A 22,972-nucleotide genomic window follows, 5' to 3' on the forward strand; every position below is an offset into this window, starting at 1 on the left:
ATGTTTTATTATTTATACACACATGTATTCATATTTTGAATTTAGCTTTTATGTTTATATTTTATTTTCATTTTCATTTTAAAGTTTTAATAATTATTTGATTTGTGCTTTCATCATTTTTATTGGTTTTTGTTTTTATATTCTGGTTTTCTATATACTTTTAATTAATACCAGTTTTCGTAATTTTAGTAATTCAACTTAAATTACATTTTATTTCAGTTAGCTGCCAAAGCAACATTTCTCATTTTTACGTTTTGCTTTTCATCTAATATTTACATTTTATCTTATTTCAGCTTTATTTCAATTACTAATAAAAAAAATAATAATAGTTTTAGTTAACAGCAACAGCAAACCTCTCCTCAACAAGATGCATGATTTGAAATTTGAGCAATCATTCATGTCCTGGTGCAGTTATTGTGACAAAGTTTAATACTTATGTTTAGTGACTTAAACCCCTAATCTTAAGTATGAGCAACAGTAAAGGGGCGTTCGCATATACATTGATTTGCACCAAAGAAGTGACTGTAAGTCATTCTTTTTTATTATGAGAATTATTGATTTCCAAGCAGCTGACAGCTAAATCCTATGCAAATGAGCAGTGACATGATATGAAGATTGCCAGTGTTGGATCCGCCAACTGAGTAATTGTTGCATGTGTGAAAGCCCCTTAATAGTAATGCTTGCCTTGGCCAAAAAAAAAAAAAATCCCCTGCAAAACTGACAAAACCATACCAGAACAAGTATTTTTACAAGTATTTAATACAAGCCAGGCATACTTTATGAAAACCATTTCCTCAAGTCATATTTATTGACTGAATTATAGGTACAAATATAGTTACAAACTATTTACATGTCAAAATAGGGGTGAGCAAGCCTGTTTCTCCAGCACTTCAAAGACACAATCATGTGATAAAAATGTCCACATAATAAATCTTGCAGCGGGTTCCTGTGGCCTGTGAGGACAAGGCAACCATGACCCTGCGGTACCTGGATAAGCAGAAGGTTGGTTGACCTCCAGGAATTGGTGGGTTAAACTCCAGAATCTTGTTTCTGAAGGAGCAGAGGACTCAAACGCAGCAGAGCACGTACAGGAACACCCAACTGACTGCTCTTGAGCAGCAGCTTTGGAAAACAGGAACATCCTGTACAGAGAGATCCGAACGATTATGTTAGGAGATAAAGTACAAGAAAGGCTGACTATAGATCAGTGCAACATTTCAGAACTTATTGATCAGATATCCAGTGCTTCAAGGAATAACTGACCTAAAAGTTACATTTCTCTCATTATTTATTCTTGCTCATGTTGTGCCGAAAATATGACTTTATTTCTTCTGTGGAGGGGCTGTACTCCAAAAAAAGCACAAAGGTTTTTTTATCCTTCACATAGGGGCTAAAAAGAAGTTTGAAATACCTGAGTGTACTTTTAGGAAACATTTGAGCTTTTAGATAACTTTTAGGGACACTGGCTGGATTGCTGGGAGCAGCATTTAGAAGAATTAGGGATGGTAAGATTGGAGAGTCGCATCGGTGCATCGGCATAAAAGTTAACGATGCGATTGATGTATTGATTTTTTTTAAAAGTGTGCATTGGATACAAGTTGGAATTTGTATCACGATGCATCGTTTCTAACATATTTGAATCAGTAAAAACCAATTTATTTATATATAATTATTAGTGGATGTGCTATACTTTTATTATTTAGAAAGTGACCAATAATGTGTGACCAATATTTTATATGTAGACTGATTTCTCCTCCCTAGACTGTTTCTCAAGCGCGTTCTCTCATCACCACTGCTGCTAGGTGAATATGACGCATCACGACGCTATGGAGACCGAGGCGTGTCCTGAGAGTCACACAGATAATAGATCATCATGGCTGTCTGTCTGAACCAAAGAAATAAAAGCAAACTATCTGTATCATACTGAATTGCATAGCATCATATTTTTTTCCCATTGAATCGCATTGTGTTGTATCAGGGGTGAATCGTATCGCATCGGTAGCCGTTTCATATGTATCTTTAATGTATCATATCCTTGGTAGGGCTGGGTATCGTTCAAAAATTTTCGATATCGATACAGATACATAAAGTGAGTTTTGAGTAAAAGCGGAATATAAATCTAATTTATTGTCTTATGTAGCATGATGCTACAGTTTGCATGAATGGTCACATAACACGCGCCACACCATTGTAAATGTAGCCTTACATCTAAGGGGGCTGGGACGCATTCACACTACAACCTCACGTGTGCGCCACATCTCTGAGTGTAACCGGTGTAAACTAGTAGATGTGTTCGACTTGACGCAGACCGACTGTGCAGTGCAGACCGATCGGTGTATTACAGTACCAGGCTTATTGGCTCACTGACGCTGATGAGATTAACCCCTTCGGTATCGAAATTTGGTACCGAACGACGAGATGTTTTTCGATACTCGATGGTATCGAGGTAATTCAGTCGGTGCCTAAAAGTATCGAACTCGATACCCAGCCCTAATCCTTGGCTATGCATCAAGATGCGTATCACATTGGCCTCAGTTATGGAGATGCAGATTCCTAAAAATGTGCATAAAGATAAAAATATAAACAACAAATGTAACAAAATAAACATGCAACAAAAATGACAGCAGTGAGAAAGCAGCAGTTAAACAAGCATCTGATCATTGCATTGTGGATATGACTGCACCAGCTTAGCAAATTTGGCACTCCAGTCAAGTCAAGTGGTATTTATATAGCACTTTACACTACAGATCGCTTTAAAAGGGTAATTCACCTCTGGCAAGATTGCGTTTTAATAAAAGTTGGCTGTCTATGTAGTAGAAGTGCAATTTTTTTTTATCTGTGCTACACGAACAGAAAAAGACTGTGGGCAAAAAAGGTAGGAAAACTTCAACACTTATAATACACTGGGCTCGGTCAAACTATCTGCGAGGGGGAATACAAAACTGCTGAAGTATGGTCTTTAGTTTTGACAAAAACCTGGAAAAAGGCATCTTCTGTCATGTTTTACTGATAAATAAGTGGGGATATTTTGTTGCAGGTGACACGTAAAAGTAATACACATTGTTCATTTACTTGAACTACTGACACTGTAACAATACAAAGCTGGTTGAAAATCAACAAATGAACCCTTAAAAGTAAGCAGATTTTACAGTGCCAATATTGCTCTTCAATTAGAACAACTTCAATTTCTACTATAAAGTAGCTCTCCAGTGTGTTCATCGTTGTAACTGATTTCCATGCCAAAGAAGGAACACCTATCATGTAATTGCCACAGACTAATGGTAGTTCGAAGGGGTTTACTAGCTGTAGTGAAATTTTCTGGAAAGTTTGCTTTGGCAAGCTGTTTCAAACTCCAGACGAGCTTTGTTTTGGCCTGATTTTTTTTTTATTGTGTCACAGCAGTTCGCTTGAAGTATATCAGGGCCTTAAGTGTAGTTCATACGACTCTTGCAGTATATTTCAAGACTTCTGAAGCCATATGGTAGCTTTGTGTGAGGAACAGACTGAAATTGGAAGTGGAGTATTGTTTTGTGGTGACTTTAGAGCTTCATTTTGTGTTTTGAACTAAGTCAGTCACGCCGGTTTAGAATGGCATGAGCATACTTATTTTACTTTAAAATAAGATCTCTACATTTAACAAGAATGACTTGGTTCTCTCAAAAAAACAGCAATTAGCTTCTATCCGAGTTTAATCGTACCTTCCAGGTCAGATGCCACCATGTTCTTGAGGCTGGGGGTAGAATGGTAGACCAGGAAGCAGGCTAACATGTTGACATCAGTGTCGTTGTTCATCGGCTGTCTTCTCATGTACGCTTGCAGCACGTGACTGTTATCTGTGAGTTAAGAATTACAGTGTTGTTTGCTTAATAGTTAAGGATTCAAACTTGATGAAAAAATTATGTATGCATCTGTACACATATGAATAGAAGTGAATGTCTAGTGTGTCTTCACTTTCGAATGAATCTCAAAAAAAATGTCAGAGGCATTTGTTTAAAAAATAATAAAAATTAAATGTAAAAAATAATAAAAATTAATTTTATAATAATATTTTTATATAAAAAAACAATATATCTAAATAATTATTTTGTTTAAATAATACATATAAATGAATACAATTATATTAAGAAATAATTATTTTAGAATTATAAAAATAAATACATTTATCATTATTATTATTATCATGATTATTATTATTAACTTTTTTTAAATGTTATAAATAACTTTTGATTTTGGGCTATAATCTGATCCAGACATGCATTATACAGGTTTCATGAATCTCACAGAAATGTCTGGGCTATACTTCAGAATAGAATAGAATAGAATAGAATAGAATATATAATAATACATAATTACTTTTTATTTAAATAAAAATTAATGAATACATTTATATTGATAAATAATTATTTTACAATTATAAGAATAAATACATCTATTATTATTATTGTTATTATTATTATAAAATTATATTTTGTACAAAGAAAATGAAGCATGGGTTTTATTACCATTAAGATTTGTGCATTTTGTCATTATGACAATTAAGCAAATGTCACCCTTCACTTCTCATTAAACTTTTAGTTTTCATTATTGGAATGCAGTAATATCGTTCAATTAAAGTTAGAATAAAGCCAGTACAATAAATACTACAATTATCATTATAATAATTATATTACATGTAGGGTTGCAAAGGGGTGGAACATTTCCGGTAAATTTCCGGAAACTTTCCAAAAATCCCTGGAATATTCCAAAAAAAATCCTGGAAAGTTTCCAAAATTTCTGGAATATTTCCAAAATTTACTGGAAATTTTCCACCTTTTTGCAACCTTAATTGCATGATTTAGAATCTGTTTTGCATTACAGTAATGAGAGCTGAAGTTAACAATGTAAATAAAACCTGAATGGTTCTACAATTAGGAAGATTTCCCCCCGTTAGCCTTTAAGATACCAGCCCTGCAGAGAGCAGACATGACTACAGCCTTTCACACTTGCTGAAGGTGTTGACCAAAACACTATACACATGCAAGACCCAAACGCTGACTGGATGAGCTGACACAGAAGCTCTAAAATAGAAATCTGACTAAGCACATGAGCTAATGATGCTAGACGCTGATGGCTGTGTCATGTATCTCACCACAGAGCCAGCAATCCAGGGCTCGGTCGGCTGAGCTCTTCATGACGGGCAGGAACTCTGAACTGAGCAGCAGGCCGCGGCCCTGACGCCGTGTGTCTCTGAGCCGCTGCTGCAGGACTCGGCTCTCACACAACTCCAGCACCAGCTTCATCTGCCACAGACTGAATGTCTCACAGAGATCGCCTCGATCCAGAGTCCGCACGGCCTACGGAGAAGCGTACAAGTGTGTTAAGATTCAAGATTCAAAGCGTTTATTGTCATGTGCACAGTAAGGAAAACAGGTTTCCCTGTACAATAAAATTCTTTCTTTGCTGTCCACAGTGAATGCCAAGACATGTGCAAAAACTATGTAAAAAAATTTAATAAAACACACACACATATAAACACACACAAACGTAATAAAAAATAAAATAAAACTATGCCGCAGAAGTAGAAATAAGGGCCTTATGGGGCATTTAACTTATAATATAATGCACTTCTTTCACCATAGCACATACATGCAATCATCACAGCAACATCAGAATTATTGTGAAAAGGTCAGTGAAAAGATTCATCCAAGATGATGGACTCGAAAGAAATATATGCAGGACTGTTCAAAAGTTTGGGCTTAGTAAGTTTTTCTTTAAAGGGGTGGTTGACTTTTTCCCCTAGGCTTTGTGTTTATGGGGTGCAGTCTAACATGTGTTAATGCTTCGTTTAAAAAAAAAAAAAAACGAAATATTTTTAAAATTTTTGCAATTTTTGGCCTTTTTGCATTAGAACTAAAAATAAACACAGATAAACACAAAAACCTTGACTTTTTCTTGATGCCTTAGAATCATCCAAGCAACACGGACATGCATAGCGCACCATTTCCCAGGCTTCTGTAAAGAGACCATCCAAATAGAGTCAGAAAAGAATTGTCCGCTAGTCATTTAGAGATCAACAACTAAAATAAGTACAAAACAAAAGATTAAACTTACATTGTGTTAATGCTTCGTTTAAAAAAAAAAAAAACGCAATATTTTTCACATATCTTACCTTTATTCTACACCACTCTGTCCCTTCTCATTTGAACACTCCGATGAGTTCCTGCTTTTATGAAGCCCCTGCCTCAGAAATAGGCGATGGGCTCTGATTGGTTAGCTGGCCCATTTTTGTTTGTTGTTGTTTATGTAAATGTTATGTAAATTTTGGGAAGTAGCTCGTTGTAGTCCCTACAAGCCATTTTTGCAGGCATTAAACTGCCAAATTTTAAAAGACGATATCTCCATTTGCATTGTAACTTTGCAGCTATTGTTTATGCTCAAACAGCAACATTAAACACTAACTAACGTTTCATTAAATTGATCAAAAGTGACAGTAAATACATATGATACAAAGATTTCTATTTAAAGAAAAGCTGTTTATTTGAACTTTCTGTTCATCAAAAAATCCTGGCCTGATTTTGTTGTTATGACGCCATATATATTATTAAAATTATAAAAATAAATATTATTATTATTATTAACTTTTTTATTTTATTATTAAGTTTTGATTTTGGGCTGGAATCTGATGAATCTCACAAAGAAATATCTGGGCAATTATAAAATAAAATAAAAAAATAAATAAAAATATTTTTATAATAAATAATACATTTAAATAACTATTTTGTATTTAAATTAAATAAAAACAAATTAAAATACATTTATATTGCTAAATAAAATATGTATTATGGTTTCCACAAAAATGTTGAGCAGCACAACTGTTTTCAACACTGACAATAATCAGAAATGTTTCTTGAGCAGCACATTATCAGTAGGGATGCACCGATACCACTTTTTCCAGTACTCGCCCGATACCGATACTTTTATTTTTGGTACTTGCCGATTTTTGGTATCGGGGAATTTTAAGAAGTATGAGTACAGGAGCTCAGTATCGGGCCCGATACCAATACCAGTATCGGTATCGGTTCATCCCTAATTATCAGCATATTAGAATGATTTCTGAAGAATCATGTGACACTGAAGACTGGAGTAATGATGCTGAAAATTCAGCTTTGCATCACAGGAATAAGTTACATTTTAAAATTTACAGTAAAATTTAAGCTACATTTTATGATATAAAATATAAAAAGCTGTTACACAATGAAAATTGTAGATACCGAAAAATTCCACCTAAGTAAAAATGCAATAATTTTACTCACTAATTTACCCAATCTTTGCATGCATTCGTGATTTACTGTAACTGACCTGGTCAATAGAGATGTGTGTTGGCAGCATTTCTGGGTATTCCTGTGTCACACATTCATACAGAATTGCTGACAGTAATGCCACGGTCTCCTGCTTCTGTAGAAACAAGACAGAAAAACGTGTGAAAACTACAGCAACACCAACTTTTGAGTTATTTACTATATACTTACGAGTTATTAGTTATTTATTTACGAGTTATAACTTAATTTCTAAGAACCGCATCTGTGCCATCAAGACACACTACAAAAAATAATGTTGATCATCACTCATGAAATAAATGTTTATGGTAATGGGAAGCGTAGCAGGAAAGTGGGTCATACTGACTCCTATGTTTACTGTATTCGTTTTGTATTTATAGCTACCATGACACATTTTCTGGTTAAACGTTTTGCACCGAGGCTCGAGGCGTCACTTTATTTCATTTGCTCTTCTATCATGTAGGAAAGAAATGACAATAAACATGCTTTGATGTGTTAAGGTTACACTTTTGAAACTGAAAGTTTTTATCTGTGGTACGCCCGCTCTCCTGCTGTAAACCGCATTAACATTATTTGGTGTAATTTCATTACACCAAATACACAAAATAATGTTCTTTTTAGCAACATCCCCTTTAATAATAATAATTATATTATATATTATTTTTTTAAATTGTAAAAAAAAAAAAATGAAACCAATAAAGAAATATTACTACAGTAATAATACTACTGTACTGTAAAATTAAATAATCGAGTATTTAATAATGACACTACCACTAATAATAATTATATTATTATAATTAACATTATTTTATACTATTTTATGTTTTTCTTTTATTAAATTGCAAAACTTAAACCAATAAAGAAGTATTACTACTGTTATAATACTATTGTACTGTAAAATATAAGAGTATTTAATAATTATAACTAATTAAGACACTATAACTACTACTACTAGCTCTTTGAATAATTATTATTTCATAATTTTACTATAACTTTACAGAGCTAACTAATATTCATGGATGTCTTAATTTCTTTGCTTTCAAAAATAACACCATCAAGCTTTTATTTTGATGGAGGACCAGAGGGAGCCCTAAAAACCTGTTTACAACAGATCTATAAACGATTCTCATTACAAAAGAATGCAATGCCGCACTGAAACTAGGACTTACTTTGGATACAAAAAAGACATTTTCCCCAAAAAGCGACATGTTTGCATCCCTTATTACTGTACACCTGCTTACTTTTTACTTTTGCAAACTGAGGGAGGCCTAAATACTTTTTTTCAAGAACACAAAACAAATTTTGGAAATAAAAAATAACTTAGACCCCAGATCATTCCTTTAAGATGAAAATGACCCAGCATAATCCTCTAACGATCCATAAACATAAAAACCAAAGGCTTTTCTTTTTTCCTCTGTCTTAGATGTTTAAGAAGAAAACATTAATCACTAAACAATTGCACCCTACAGTGTGTAGACTGAGGGCTTTCACCTCACCCAAACAGTTTTTAAAAGATCAAGTAATCTCAGTAGAGCAAAATTTTGTCTCTGACAACTATTTAGTATCCACGTCACTTTCCTTACGAATGCACATGGACAAAACTTTGCCTCAGTAGGGACATGAATGCTTTTTTCCTATTACCCAAACCAAGCGCTTTGCCTTAAAACAACATGTTTTTGGTCTCACATGCTTCATGTTTTCCGAGGCCCTGCAGAAGTACTCGGCGAAGGAGACCAGAGCCACGTCAGAGGTGAAGGTTGAGATGGCCTCGGGCTGCGTAGGAGACGAACAAGTGGGATGGAAGGGAAAAATAGCTCATTGACATGAAAAACATTCTTTGCAGCAGTTTCAAAAGACCACATTATGCTGCTTTAATCCAATTAGGAACACAAGACCTCAGCAAACATCCGGAAATATCTTTACACCTTTATCCTCTGTATTTGCATGAGTGGATTAATGCTTGAATTATATACAAACAGACATATGACACAGTAAATATTGACAGATGTCGGCCAAAACACATTTTCTGGTTAAACGTTTTGCACCGAGGCTCGAGGCGTCACTTTATTTCATTTGCTCTTCTATCATGTAGGAAAGAAATGACAATAAACATGCTTTGATGTGTTAAGGTTACACTTTTGAAACTGAGAGTTTTTATTTGTGGTACGCCCGCTCTCCTGCTGAGCTTCCATTATAAGAGTATTTACTATAAACACATTTCCCGTTTGTTTATACGCAAAAGGAGGCGATTTGCATTACCGCATGTTGTATTTGGCAACATACTAAAGGTCTTAAAGAAATGTTCACGGGTTTAAGCATTTCTGACATGCTTTCGATTTATTACAAGTTAATCCTTCTGTACAAAAAGTGTTTTATTAAAGACGCAAGTTATCAAAATCATTTGTTTATTCTCTCTATCACTGCACGTATCATTACTAGTTTACCAATTTTACATGGTTGTGACATGACAAATGACTTTACTGGTCTCATATTAATTCATTTTATTTTCATATTTCAACGTATCCCGTCACATTACTCAGGGATGCAAACTATTATCAGGGGTAATAAACAAAGATGTGACCCTCCTAGGAGAAAGAAAATACGTTTTTAAAAAATCAGTTTTAAAATGAGTATTTATAGTGGAATTCAGCATGTGTATACTATTCAATATGGCTATATATTAATAATAATAAAAATAAAGATTATTCTTACAATGTTTTTCTTTTCCTAAAAATGAGAAAGTGTAAATTTAAAATTAAATCAAAGAAATATTACTACAGCAATACTACCATTTTACTGTAAAACAAAAAAAAAATGGAGTATTTAATAATGATACTACTACAGTACTGTAATAATTATATTATAATGATCATTTTATACATGCTTTTTAATTAAATTGCAAAACTTAAACTAATAAAGAAATATATTACAGTTATAACACTATTGCACTATTGCACTATATTATTGTACTGTAACAAAATAATAGACTATGTAATAATGATACTACTACTATTAAAGGGGTCATATGATGCGATTTAAATTTTTCTTTCTCTTTGGAGTCTTACAAGCTTTTGGTGCATAAAGAAGATCTGTAAAGTTGCAAAGACTAAAGTCTCAAATCCAAAGAGATATTCTTTATAAAAGTTAAGAGTCAACCACGCCTACCTAAAATGGCTCGTTCTAAACTGTTGGTAATATTTATTGTGCACACAGACCGACCTTAAAAGTGCGCACTTCAGCACTTCTGTTGTTGAGGTTGGGGGCCAGTAAGCTCTTCCAGCCTTGAGGGTCATCCTTGTAGGGCAGCTGTCCGGCGCGCAACTTCACATACAGAACGCCGTCTTTGGATAGGATGGATCTAGAAAGCAGAATGTACTTAAAATTCTTGATCACAATTAACTTGAGCTCCGTTCCAAAACCTAGTGAGCTGCCTTCTAAAGAAGCATACAAACAAAACATGGAACCTATTAAGTGAGTGATTTGGAACACTCTATGGGCAGCAACTCTGTGTGCTTCATAAACAGCACTCACATTGATTATTTTAATAGGTCAGCATTAAGCATAAAACTACACTATTGTTCAAAAGTTTGGGTTTGGTACATTTGTTTCATATTTTCAAACAAAACAAAACTCTATCGCTCACTGAGGCTGCATATATTTGATCAGAAATACAGTAAAAACGAAACAAATTATAAAATATTTTTACAATTTAAAATAAATGTTTTCTATTTGAATAAGTTTTAAAATAAAATTTATTTCTGGGAAGAAAATCTGCATTTTCAGCATCATTACTCCAGTCTTCAGTGTCACATGAGCCTTCAGAAATCATTCTAATATGCTGATTTGCTGCTCAAGAAACATTTCTGTTTTCTCAAAATGGTGCTGTGCTGCTTATTATTTTTAATATTAAACAAGCTTAACAGTTTTAGCATTTTTTTCAGGATTCTTTGATGAATAAATAGCTTAAAAGAAAAGCATTTATTTAAAATAGAAAAGGTTTATAACATTATAAATGTCTTTATTGTCACTTTTGGTCAATTTAATGCCTCCTTGCTGAATTATTATTTATCACTACATGTTTATTTATCATTTATTTATCATTGTACCATATCAGCATCAAAGGCTATATTAATGGAAAACTCAAAGAGTAATAAAATTTAAAATAGTCTTGATAACAACGCTTCAAGGAATTGTATATAATAATTAAACAATAATTATTTACAAACAAAATAAAAGAAATTGTAAAATAAATAAATAAATAACAATAAAGTACATACAATCTTTCAAACTGATATTTGATCAATTCTAACAGTTACCCAGACGTTTTTCTAAAAAATTAATTTATTAATGTCCTTTCTGAGTAAAAAAAAAAAAAAAAAAAAAAAACTTTCCTAGTATAATTTAAAGCAGGGCACTGTAATAAAATAGATTTTACAGTCAAGCAAGACTGACTTAAAAATTTAAAAAAAATAAAAATCCCAAAGGCAATTATTCTCCTTTTAATAAATAAAGGTAAGTTTTGTGTTACTCTTGTGTAATTCTATATCCTTGCTAAATAAAAGTTTTAAATTCTAATAACATTTCTATGCATTCTTAATTTAAGTCTTACTGACCCCAGAATTGGTAACGGTTATGTGTGTATATAGTATGCAAAAATTCTGTGCACACTGATACTTCAGTACTGAACAAAATAAACAAAATTTTTTTTACTGAGCTTGTCGCAGTGCTTTCTGGGATTGTCTTATCTTGAAGAACACGTGTGGTGCTCTCTTAGATTGCAAAAAGAAGTTACATAACATTAAGGCATAACACTGCTGGGCACCTATTGAAAAAGCATTCACATCTGGAGCATGGCTATGAGGCCTTAAAATACTAGATAGTCATTTAGTTTGATTCCACCTCGCTTAATATACATGCAGACTTACTGCAGATGTTGGGTTCCTTTACTGATGTCAATGTTCAGCTCCCAATATCTTGGACCTTTCACCTTAATCTGGATGCAAAGAAAAAAAAACTATAATGTCAGATTTAGGGAGTTTGTATGAGCTGTACTTGGAAGTGGTTTAATTTATTACCCGTTTCAGAAGGTTAAGTTCAGGCAGCATAGTGGGAGCCATCAACTCCACGGTCGTCTCTTCGTACCACTGCGTATCCTATTAAACACATACCACATGCATGCACAAACAGATTAGAAACCTAACGCCTTGCATCACAATGTATACGTTCACTATGCCTGCGTGAACAAAGACGTCTTTGTAATTGCTGTGAACAGCTGGTTCCCTTCCTTTGGCTGCCGTCATTTAATTGAAAAGATGAGTCCTCAAAGCAGCAGAGGAAACATGGTCAGACGTCACGGTCAACCTTCAGCAGTCCTTCGCCGTGTTTATCACCTAAGAATCTCTTTGATGTGGCCTAATGGCCTCACACACAACAGGACGGATAGATGTTGGGATGTGGAGCTATGTGCTAATTACAGTCTTCAACAACAAATGGCATTCATGTTAGCAAGTGAAATAAGGGAAGAAATGTGATTTGAGTCAAGAATTGAAAAGGGATCATGAAAAGTTTCAGTCTGATGTGAAATCATTTTGCAGTGCACTTTTGAGGAAGCTTTTGACCCGGACATGGAGGTCGAAAGGTCAAGTTCATCCTTAAGAGCATCACTACTTATCCCAATTGTGACTCAAGTTGTTTTTTTTAAATATATTCTTATTTGCTAATATTGACACAACCTTTAACTTTTAACCATCATTATATCAGTGCATTTCACAACAAAGAAAAGCTAAATTACCTACAACTATAGTCTAAAACAAATGACTGGCTATTGGTTAACATTATTTTCTATCACACACCCCATCTGAGAGGGAAAGTCATTTCAGAGCAGGGTTATTGTTGTTAGCTAAAACTAAAACATTTTTTAATTGAACTAAACATGAAATAAAATGAAAAATACATATTAGGTGAAAAAGTTAAACTTTTCAATTCAGTTAAGTGTCAAGGCAACATAAAATAAAAATAAATGAATATCTAAAAAAAACATGTTAAAAATGAATAAAATGACAAAAAGCACATAACAAAATTACTAAAAAAATTAATTAAGATGAAAATTGAAATTACAAAAATCAAAGCTAATTCCAAATATATATATTAGTATTTAAATAATGCTAAAAAAATAATTTTTTTAGAGACACAGCAAGTTGCATTTTTTGCATTTTTTGCATTTCAAAAAAAATCTCCAGAACATGTGAATTAAAAAAGTAAAAATGGTCTATTTTGATTTAATGTTGGTAACCAGTGTTGATATTGTTAACTAAAATGAAAACTAAACCTATTAACACAATATTTGTTAATTGAAATAAAATAAAATGTAAACATTAGATTAAAAACTTAAACCTAAATAAGATAAAAAAAATAGAAATCTTACCTTGACAACTAATTGAAATAAAATAAGTTGAAGTATTAAAATTATTAAAATTAAATTAAAAAAAGCTAAAAAGAAATGTTTAAAATAAGAATAAAAAAAAATGACAAAAGCACGCAACTTAAACTAAAGTTAACATGAGAAATGAAAATATAAAAATAAAAGCTAATTCAAAAAATTTAATAAACACCATAATAGTACATACTAAAATAACACTGGGTTTCATTGAATGTGAGTAAGTGTATGTTTTGAAAGACCACATCAAGGCGTGAGGCACGTGCAGCACATACCTTGTAGGTGACATCTAGCAGAGCGTAGCAGGGTTTGAGGGTGTCCACATCTACTGGCACCAGCAGACGCGGTTCTGCTGCGAGCACAGCCAGGTGGCGCAACGCCTGGAGGTGATACCTGCAAAGAGGAACAAGAACATATGTTTAGTAGAAACAAAAAATGATTAGCCTTAAACTCAATCCCATACACCAGCCTGACAGACAATCAGTTGCAGTTAGAAACTCTGGAATATGTGTTTCAATTACTGTCAAGTGTTTACTCTCATCTCTATTCTTTTTTAGTAGTAGTTCGTTTAGTAGACTAAATACAGTCTCCACAGAAAGTATTGCACATTTACGCTTAAAACACTTCAAAAATGACTAGATGTATTGTTTTGTCATTTCAAACTGAAAATAGTTTTGTGAAATGTTTCATCTGAAAACTGTGTTTGTGCTCTTTCTTTAAAAGAAATGGCACTTGGTTTGATATCTTCTTATCTAATGCGACGTCATTCACATGTTTTTAAGTGTGACTCAAGTGTGTGAATACTTTTTGGGCCCAGTGTATAACAGGACACTTTGACACCATGTAGATACGAGCATTTAATATACACACATTCACGATTCTGGGTAACAAGTCTCATTTACAGTAAAAATTAAAGTGGTTTTCCTCAGAAGTGAAGACAATACAGCCATATTTGCTCACTGTGATGTGTGTGTGTGTGTGTGTGTGTTAGCAGCTGTTGTCTACCTGTTGTCTGTGCTGTGAGCAGGAAAATGAGGATAAAGTGCACAAAGGAGGGCAGCAATGGCCGAGTTGGAGGTGCTAAGCGTGTACCTGTGGGAAAAGCAAACGTATGTCATAAAAATTTGTTTTTTTGGAATTTTTTCATATTACCATTTGAGTGAGCAAAACATAAATGAACAATGCATGTGAATTGATGTTTGAAAATTAGTGCAAAATAAACAAAGGACGCACATGTTGCATATTCAGCTGTCCCCGGAGGCAATATTTCAGAGCGCATGTGACACGCAAATGTGTAGCGAGGGGGAAATTGGTCATCCATTGTTCACCGGTACTATTTGTGCTCTTTCAAAAGGCCTCACTTAAAAATAATGGGCGAGTTGAAGAGTGCACTCGAACAGGTTCTGACAGGACGAGAGGCTCTCACTGTGCCTTTCATTGACCTGGTTAAAGGTCACCTTATTTCTCTTTTAAAACGCTCAAGAGCTTGTGTACCGGCCCACCACAACACCTGCAGCTCGCTGCTTTACACATGCATGTACAGTTTTTATATGCAATTCTTCTCATATCTATAGCAGCAATACAGGCAGGGTGGTGTCTGCCGTTTTTGTATAAGGTAAATTATGCACGAGTTTAAAAACAACATTCATTTTCATGTTCCAAAACTAGTGATGCATCAAAATTTCAGCAACCAAAAATTCAGCCGAAACAGTAATTTTTGGCTTTGGCTGAAATAGTTTTGGAGGGCCAAAATCATTGACCGAAACAGCTATATTTCATTAGTGTTTCTCCGTGTCAGTCGATTTCATGCAAATAATGTTGAATGTGCTGATTTAACAATAACAAAACTGATATGGATTCTTAAACCTCAAGATCAATATTTTAGTCGATGCTGTTTACGGTTAATGCATGAACTAAATCACAGATTGCTGTAGCACCTCAGTTCAAGCGATCATCTCTTACAGTTTACTACTAGTTACAGCACAAAATAAGCATGAATGAACATCAGAAAGTTTGTTGAAAGAAACAGAACAACTTACTGAAATGTATCATGTCTCATGTAATCGTTCAATCAGTGTTGCAACCGTGGAAAGACGTCAGTAAAACAGCTTGTAAACAATAGGTCATGTATCTCAAGAAAGACATAGTTAGCTAAAAAAAAACAGAAGAGGAGCATTTTGGCAAATACATGCACTATTATTACATATTCATTATATTTTTTTTACTTAACCGGTTGTCTTAATTATGTTTGAAAAATATATTATAGCCACCATTTAAATTTCAACAACAAAGTGGAGTAGAAACATAATTCTGTTATTAAAAAGTTGCAAAAAAAAGTGCAATTTAAATGTTTGTACAGCTTAGTTTTTATTTGACAAATTAATTGGCTATTAAATAAAATTCATTTTTAGTTTTGCCCAAGTACAACCTGAATTTTCAATTTTTCATATACGTGCATCACTATTCCAGACCAATATGATTTTCTTTCTTCTAAATTTAAACTTGGTGCATTAAGAATCATTATTGCAAATTTGACATCAAGGCTGAATCTCATGCATTGTGTGACCGAAAGTAACTCTGAATATGCAGAAGCGTGAACGATATGAGAATGAGCGAATGATGACGGCATTCCTTTGTGGATGAACTTCCTTTAATGCTTTATTTAGCAGAGGATGAAATGTGGGGTCAAAGGAGATAAAGAAGGCATTTCATAACAGAGGAAGTATTATGATAAAGGCTATTATCGCAATTTTAAAGTCAGGGGACAAAAACACAATAATGCTTTATCTGTGATTATAAATAGCATGAACTGTAGCTGGCATGTTCTCACGCTTTGCTTGGCCACATACCAAAAACCTTTGTCCTGAGGAATCATTGATGTATGTGTGGGATGAGTTACAATGAGTCCTAAAACCTAAAAAATGTAGCAAGTATTTTTCAACTTATGGTTTAATTGTCCCAAAGTCAGTGGGTTTTTGGCCTGAAATAAGTTCTGTGTTTGCACTCAAGATATTTTATTCTACATCAGTAATATCCAACTCATGATTTTTTTAAGCTTTTATGTCTCTTAAAAAAGGCAAACATGTGGCAACGTAGATGGGACTACAGAAGTCGTTGGTAACTCATAGCTTTAACAGCCTCTTTGTGTTTACATGTAAAAACATGCGATAATCCTAAACTTTTGCTGGCCACAGAGCTTGTTTTATGCAATAATCCAAAAGCCTACTGGCTTTTTGTCGAGGGAAGCAAGGTGATGCTAACTTCCAGATGGACTACAAAAATATATCATCACTGTAGCATTTTATACTTAGGGACATAGGGTTGTTTAATACACTAAGAATGGGCAATAGTAATACTGATGCTTAGCAAACACTACTAATTAAATGCATAATAATGTCTATGAAGTGAACTGAGGTGCTGGGTAGTATAGGTAAACATGGACTCTTTTATACATTTCTCAACTAACCTCCCTCCACCCAGGAAGAGCAGGCCCAGAGCCATGTGATGGGCCATGTGGAAGCCATAGTTCATCTCGCCAAAGGTGCGTTTGTGGAGGAATCGGCACAGCTGCAACACTTTCAAGTTCCCTGAACCAGCCATCACCATTGAAACCGCCAGGAGGACCATGCTTAAACACGTCTGCAGGTTATACTGCCCTGTCTGGAGGAGACCGGACGTTGTGTGAATAAATATTTGTGATTACATAACATTACGATGTTCGCCTTCAATGCAAACAAATGCTTACCACTGTAACCGTGGAGGTCGTCAGACACTGCATGAAGTTTCTGGCAAATTTGTACTGATGGAGAAAGACAATATTAAGAATATTCAGAGAACTTTCAGAAAGATCTCAAATCTGTAAGTGGGAAGTAAACGTCCACTTACTAAGCAGTCAAAAGCATCTGAATTTGCAGACCCAGCAAACCGGAATCCCACGGCCAGGCAGCCTCCAGCAATTATATAGTCATGAGCTTGACTGTGGAAACAGTGACAAATGTCTGCCTTATTTCACTCATCCAGTCATCAAAGGAACAAAAACTCATTGGAAAGTCATAATAGAAAACACCTCCATAAGGGCGAGAAACAATCCGTGGGTATGAGGATCTCCTAGAAATCACACGATCAAAACATCATAGAGAGTCAGCTGCTACTCACACTAAGGTCTCCATGTTGAGATCCTCAGAGATGGGTGTCTGCTCCTGGTTTCCGATGTTTTCTTGGATGATCTGAAAACGCAAAGCTTATTTTTAGCGTTAATCATATTAAGGGAGTCTGACACTGTGTCTACATGACATGTCACATCATCTCTGTTCACTAGCAATGAGCCAAATTAAGTGTAAGCTCAATGCTAGAAACAAAGTCCCTTTCAAGGAAAGTCTGTTCACTTGGAGGCCATATTTGCAACGCTTTCGGACAGCTATTTTGAGCATACATACTAAGTCTAACTACTCAAAAACCTCTTGAGAAACTCACAATTAAATAGCCATACTGCACACAGCAGTTACTTCCAATCATAATAATAAGAGTCTTGGTAAATCTATAATCTTTGGCTAGAAGTCAGTAAAATGGAAGAGTTTTTGTATCCCTCTTTATTAAAAGTTGTATCTATTTATGGTTTTCGTAAATGTCCAAAGAAGAAATAAATTTTTCATTGACCTACATTAATAGAATTTTCAGTATTCAAACATTCCAAACATTATCATCAGTGGTAATGTCAGCGATATTTGAATTCTGAATTGTGAATGATCTTTTCTTTTTGCATGCAAAAATGAGAAAATAAAAGCAACTAAATTAACAGAAACTTGTGGGTTTTAACCATTTCTGTGTAATTTTCTAATGCAGCATGGTGAAATGACTTCACAATTAAAAGACGCACTTCTCAATGACCTTCCTCTCCCTCCTCTCTTGCTCAATGACCTGCGCACCACCTCTACGGCTGAAGTGACCACACAGCTCTGCGTTTTGCAACACAAGCGTTGCTAAATATTTGACCAACCTATGAACTTACAGGGGAACAGGAAGCGAAAACATGACCTGAGGCAAAAATGTGCTTCGAGAAACTAGTTGGAAACAGGACGCAATATTGGATGAGTCCCTGCAGTGTGTTAGATCTCTAACGTACCTGAGGCACATTACTGGTCACCCAATCAGCATTGGGAATGATCTCGTCCCACATGATAAGACATCTGGCCAGCGTCTGTAGAGAGAACAAAGACAAAGCTACCAAACACAAAGAGCTTGCTATGAATAAACATTTTACGCTGAATTGTAAAATAGGAAATATTTGTACACCCCCTTTCTTTTGTAAGCATTCATGTTTATTGGTTAAGTCCTGTGTGACAGGCTCTGTTCCAAAACCTAGTGAGCTGGCTTGCCTACTTGGCAGTTGGCTTCTAAGGAGCCGTTCACATCAAATGCATTTTTGTTTAGAAACTTGAGATGCAGAAAAGTGGAATTAAGAAAAAAAAAAACCATGTTTTTAAGTTAAACTTATTTTTAGCTTGACAGTGTTCTAAAAACGCTGCACTTGTGCACTAGATGCTGCGAAAGACCAGATGGAAGTGCAATGGTCAAATGCATCCGTCTAGTGCAGAGGTCAACCAATATTTGGCATTGCATTATTTGCCATTTTTTAGTCAAGGTTTCTTCTGTTTCACAGATAAGTGGGACTTTTATTTGGACTTTTTTGACCTAAAGCATAAATCCGTTTATTGTAAAGATTTATTTATCAAGTTCAAATTATTTTTTTAAGTAGATTCATTTTCAACTAATTTATTGATTGAGTAAATATTATGTAAAATAAATACAGATTTTTATTGCAGAAATTGTTATACATCTTTATTTACTATCTCATATCAATACTGTATTTATATCATTGGCCATCCAAAAATCCATACCGGTCAACCTCTACTTTTTTACTATGAAGGGCCAAAAATAAACTGTATAATAGTAGTAGTATATTTTTATTTAATGCCATGTCAGCATCTTGGGCTACTTTCATGGCAAAAACAATTTTAAAAATACAAGTATAACAAATACAATTAAAACCAGTAAACAAACAAACACAAGTTATATTACACAAGATTTTTTTACATTAACATATGATAAAAATTCTAAAACTTTTTCTGACAAAATTATACTAAATAACTCTTTAAGTGAGTTTGTTCAACTATATTATATTAAAATTTACATTTTAAAAAATCATTATCTACTTTTCAATGCAAAAATAAAACAAAAAACATTTACGAGTGTGGTAAAAGCGTGTTGTTAAGCTCATGGCAGGATTTTTTTTTTACATACAGAATACTGGCTAAAATAATTTATTTGTAATTAGAATGAAGTATTCATATTGATACTTTTTATTACTGAATAAATTACATTTGTAAACAACCATCTTGGACTTGTTACCTGTACAAACAGTCTGTTATGCTGCTTGATATTTCAAACTGGTGTGATGATATTATTTTAATTCATTATCATAATCCTAAACACACTGGTTTGTAGCGCAAATAGTTTTACTGTTTACTGCACTTTGTTATTCTGCTAGTTATTTACCAATAGCAGCTAATGAAATTCTCACAAATTCAGAGAAAATAGCTTATTTCCACATTGCAAAATAAGGTGGATATGCAGTACTTCTATTGAATTTGGACACAAATATATCTTTAAAGGCAGCATAAAATACCACTTTTCCGAATAGTCTTAACACGCAGTCTACGAAGGCAGCACTCTAGGATTTGGAAAGGTTCCACAGTCAGAGAAGGCCAGAGAAGAATCTGAGAAGGAAGTGACCTTCCTGTTGGTTAACCAGCACAACAGGCTAAAATGACCCCATATGTTGCCTGAAAAGCCATCGTAAAACATGAGAACACTTGGTAAAAAAAAGTGTGACTGAAGCCAATGTGAGGCGTTAATGTGTAAATCCCTGCGAGCCCAGAGGCCCGAATGAACTTCTGATGGCTGTCAGCCCTGTATCGCTCTCTCACCCTCAGCAGCAAAAACTCAGGCTTGATGAAGTCCAGCAGGAACATGGTGTCCGGGGCTTTCAACCAATCAGCTATAGACCTGGAGGGGACCAGAGAGACAGGTGTGAATGTGAGAGAGCAGACAGAACCGAAAAAGGCTTTGCACTGAACATAAGAGCTGAAGATGAGGAAGATGTCGGCCTTTTTTACACAGAAAGAGACTTTCATGATTCACAATGAATAATGGATTTTACTTTAAAGGTCAAGAGTGTGATTATTGGGAAATTCTCTCTTATCCTGGATTATTGCACACAGACAACTATATCTAATTTGTAAGTTGACTTTCCGGAGAGCGTAACACTCTTTCAAAATATTTCTCTGTTTGTTTGAGAAGCCTGTCAATTTCTACATCAACCAAAGTTGCACATTTGAGGCAAACGGTTTGCTCAACAATTAAAGACAAAAGTGAGCAGAAGGGGCAGTAAAGCCGTAAAATCATCATAAATAAAACTATTAAAAATTATTTTCAGCAACTGACAAAGCTGAAATAAAATACTATTTAAATATACTGAAAGATTAAAAACATTTTAAAAAATGAGTGATATTGTCTTGGCAAGTAGGTGAATGAAGAAACAAAACTCACCTATTATTTGTTTTCAGGTAAATCATGGCGAGGGCAAGTGTTGCACCAGGACAGGTCACGTCCACATTGATAGTGTCACCCTCCTAATAAAAATAGTTACATTAAAAAAATTTTAAAGGCAGGGTATGTGATTTTTCAAAAACACTTTAGAAAACTGATTTGGGCCGAATCGCAAAACAAACTTGTAGCCAATCAGCAATAAGGGGCGTGTCTACTCGTGATGTGGAGGAGAGAACTTTCAGTGCATGGGTTAGATAATGCAGTGTAAGGGTAAGTTCAGTATACTACCATACTAATTTATTAAAATTAAAATAAATACACATTTCTGTAGATGGCATTTCAAACATTATGCATACCATCTAAAACTGCACTTAGATCAGTTATGCTGTATAAATTTATTCAACTCTCATTCGATTTTAATTTTACTTCTCAAATTCAAATTACTATTCTGCATTTGTTCGTTAACTCAATTTAAATTAAATTCAAATGCATGTGTGTGTGTGTGTGTGTGTGTATATCTATATACAGTATCTCACAGAAGTGAGTACACCCCTCACATTTTTGTAAATATTTTATTATATCTTTTCATGTGACAACGAGAGAGAGAGAGAGAACTGGGACATTTGACAATTCACCATACTTTTATTCATTGTTATATACTGTTCACTGCACGAGATAAATAGTATGCAGCAGACAGCATATCAGTATTGTGGTTCTGAACAACCCTTGCTTTCTCACACAATAATTTAAACTGTCAAACACGACCACATGAGTGGTGTGGCATTATTCTCAGCACAAAAAATCTCTAGATGAATACATGCTCTTTGATGGTTATGTAATGACTCCACCTTGATCTGATAGCTGGGAGACTTGTGTTTCTCTCTGTTGATGCCAGCATGCATGCGCCGATGACCTCCCACCATATACTGATAGAGCTGCTCAGGCACGTTCAGGTCAGTCATCCCGATCAGGTTACTGCCGTGCTGCAGAGAAGCAGAGAGCAAACAGCTGGGTCAGCATGGGAATAATTCTGGTTCCCATCTCTCACAGATGCACACAATGCATGCTTTTGCTGAAAGAGTCTGCATGCTTTTCATAATAAACACCGTTTCTGCAAAATAGAAATAGATGTAAATTACTGCAGATGGCATTTCAAATATTATTCATATAATCAGATTTTTTGGAAATAGCCCATAATTGTGCGCATGATAATGTGTTTATGGGCAATTCACACTAAAAATATTAAATATGTGACCCTAGACCACAAAACCAGTCATAAGGGTCCATTTTTTAAATGGAGATTTATACATCATATGAAAGCTGAATAAATAAGTGTTCCATTTATGTATGGTTTGTTAGGAAAGGACAATATTTGGCCGAGATACAACTATTTGAAAATCTGGAATCTGAGGGTGCAAAAAAAAAAAAATCTAAATACTGAGAAAATCGCCTTTAAAATTGTCCAAATGAAGTTCTTAGCAATGCATATTACTAATCAAAAACTAAGTTTTGATATATTTACGGTCAGAAATTTACAAAATATCTTCATGGAACATGATCTTTACTTAATATCCTAAAGATTTTTGGCATAAAAGAAAAATGTATAATTTTG

General features: G+C 34.3%; 1 protein-coding gene across 1 annotated transcript in view; it reads right to left on the reverse strand.

Annotated features, from left to right (window-relative positions):
• Nucleotides 1-608: 608 nt before the first annotated feature.
• Nucleotides 609-22,972, reverse strand: part of LOC107724571 (anaphase-promoting complex subunit 1-like) — a gene marked incomplete at its 5' end in the record, with an annotated part of 73,024 nt that continues 50,660 nt past the window's right edge. The window contains 17 exons of the mRNA XM_016533554.1: nucleotides 609-1,142; nucleotides 3,699-3,833; nucleotides 5,129-5,333; nucleotides 7,339-7,434; nucleotides 9,003-9,089; nucleotides 10,536-10,674; nucleotides 12,242-12,309; nucleotides 12,392-12,469; nucleotides 14,028-14,145; nucleotides 14,758-14,844; nucleotides 17,219-17,412; nucleotides 17,498-17,551; nucleotides 17,638-17,728; nucleotides 17,908-17,978; nucleotides 18,875-18,949; nucleotides 20,739-20,817; nucleotides 21,361-21,443. Of these exons, the coding sequence (XP_016389040.1) occupies nucleotides 1,030-1,142; nucleotides 3,699-3,833; nucleotides 5,129-5,333; nucleotides 7,339-7,434; nucleotides 9,003-9,089; nucleotides 10,536-10,674; nucleotides 12,242-12,309; nucleotides 12,392-12,469; nucleotides 14,028-14,145; nucleotides 14,758-14,844; nucleotides 17,219-17,412; nucleotides 17,498-17,551; nucleotides 17,638-17,728; nucleotides 17,908-17,978; nucleotides 18,875-18,949; nucleotides 20,739-20,817; nucleotides 21,361-21,443 (1,773 nt within the window). The remainder of the gene's footprint in view (nucleotides 1,143-3,698; nucleotides 3,834-5,128; nucleotides 5,334-7,338; nucleotides 7,435-9,002; nucleotides 9,090-10,535; nucleotides 10,675-12,241; nucleotides 12,310-12,391; nucleotides 12,470-14,027; nucleotides 14,146-14,757; nucleotides 14,845-17,218; nucleotides 17,413-17,497; nucleotides 17,552-17,637; nucleotides 17,729-17,907; nucleotides 17,979-18,874; nucleotides 18,950-20,738; nucleotides 20,818-21,360; nucleotides 21,444-22,972) is intronic.

Source organism: Sinocyclocheilus rhinocerous, unplaced genomic scaffold, assembly GCF_001515625.1.
Source record: "Sinocyclocheilus rhinocerous isolate Xijiao unplaced genomic scaffold, SAMN03320098_v1.1 scaffold304, whole genome shotgun sequence".
In the NCBI taxonomy this organism is placed as follows: domain Eukaryota; kingdom Metazoa; phylum Chordata; class Actinopteri; order Cypriniformes; family Cyprinidae; genus Sinocyclocheilus; species Sinocyclocheilus rhinocerous.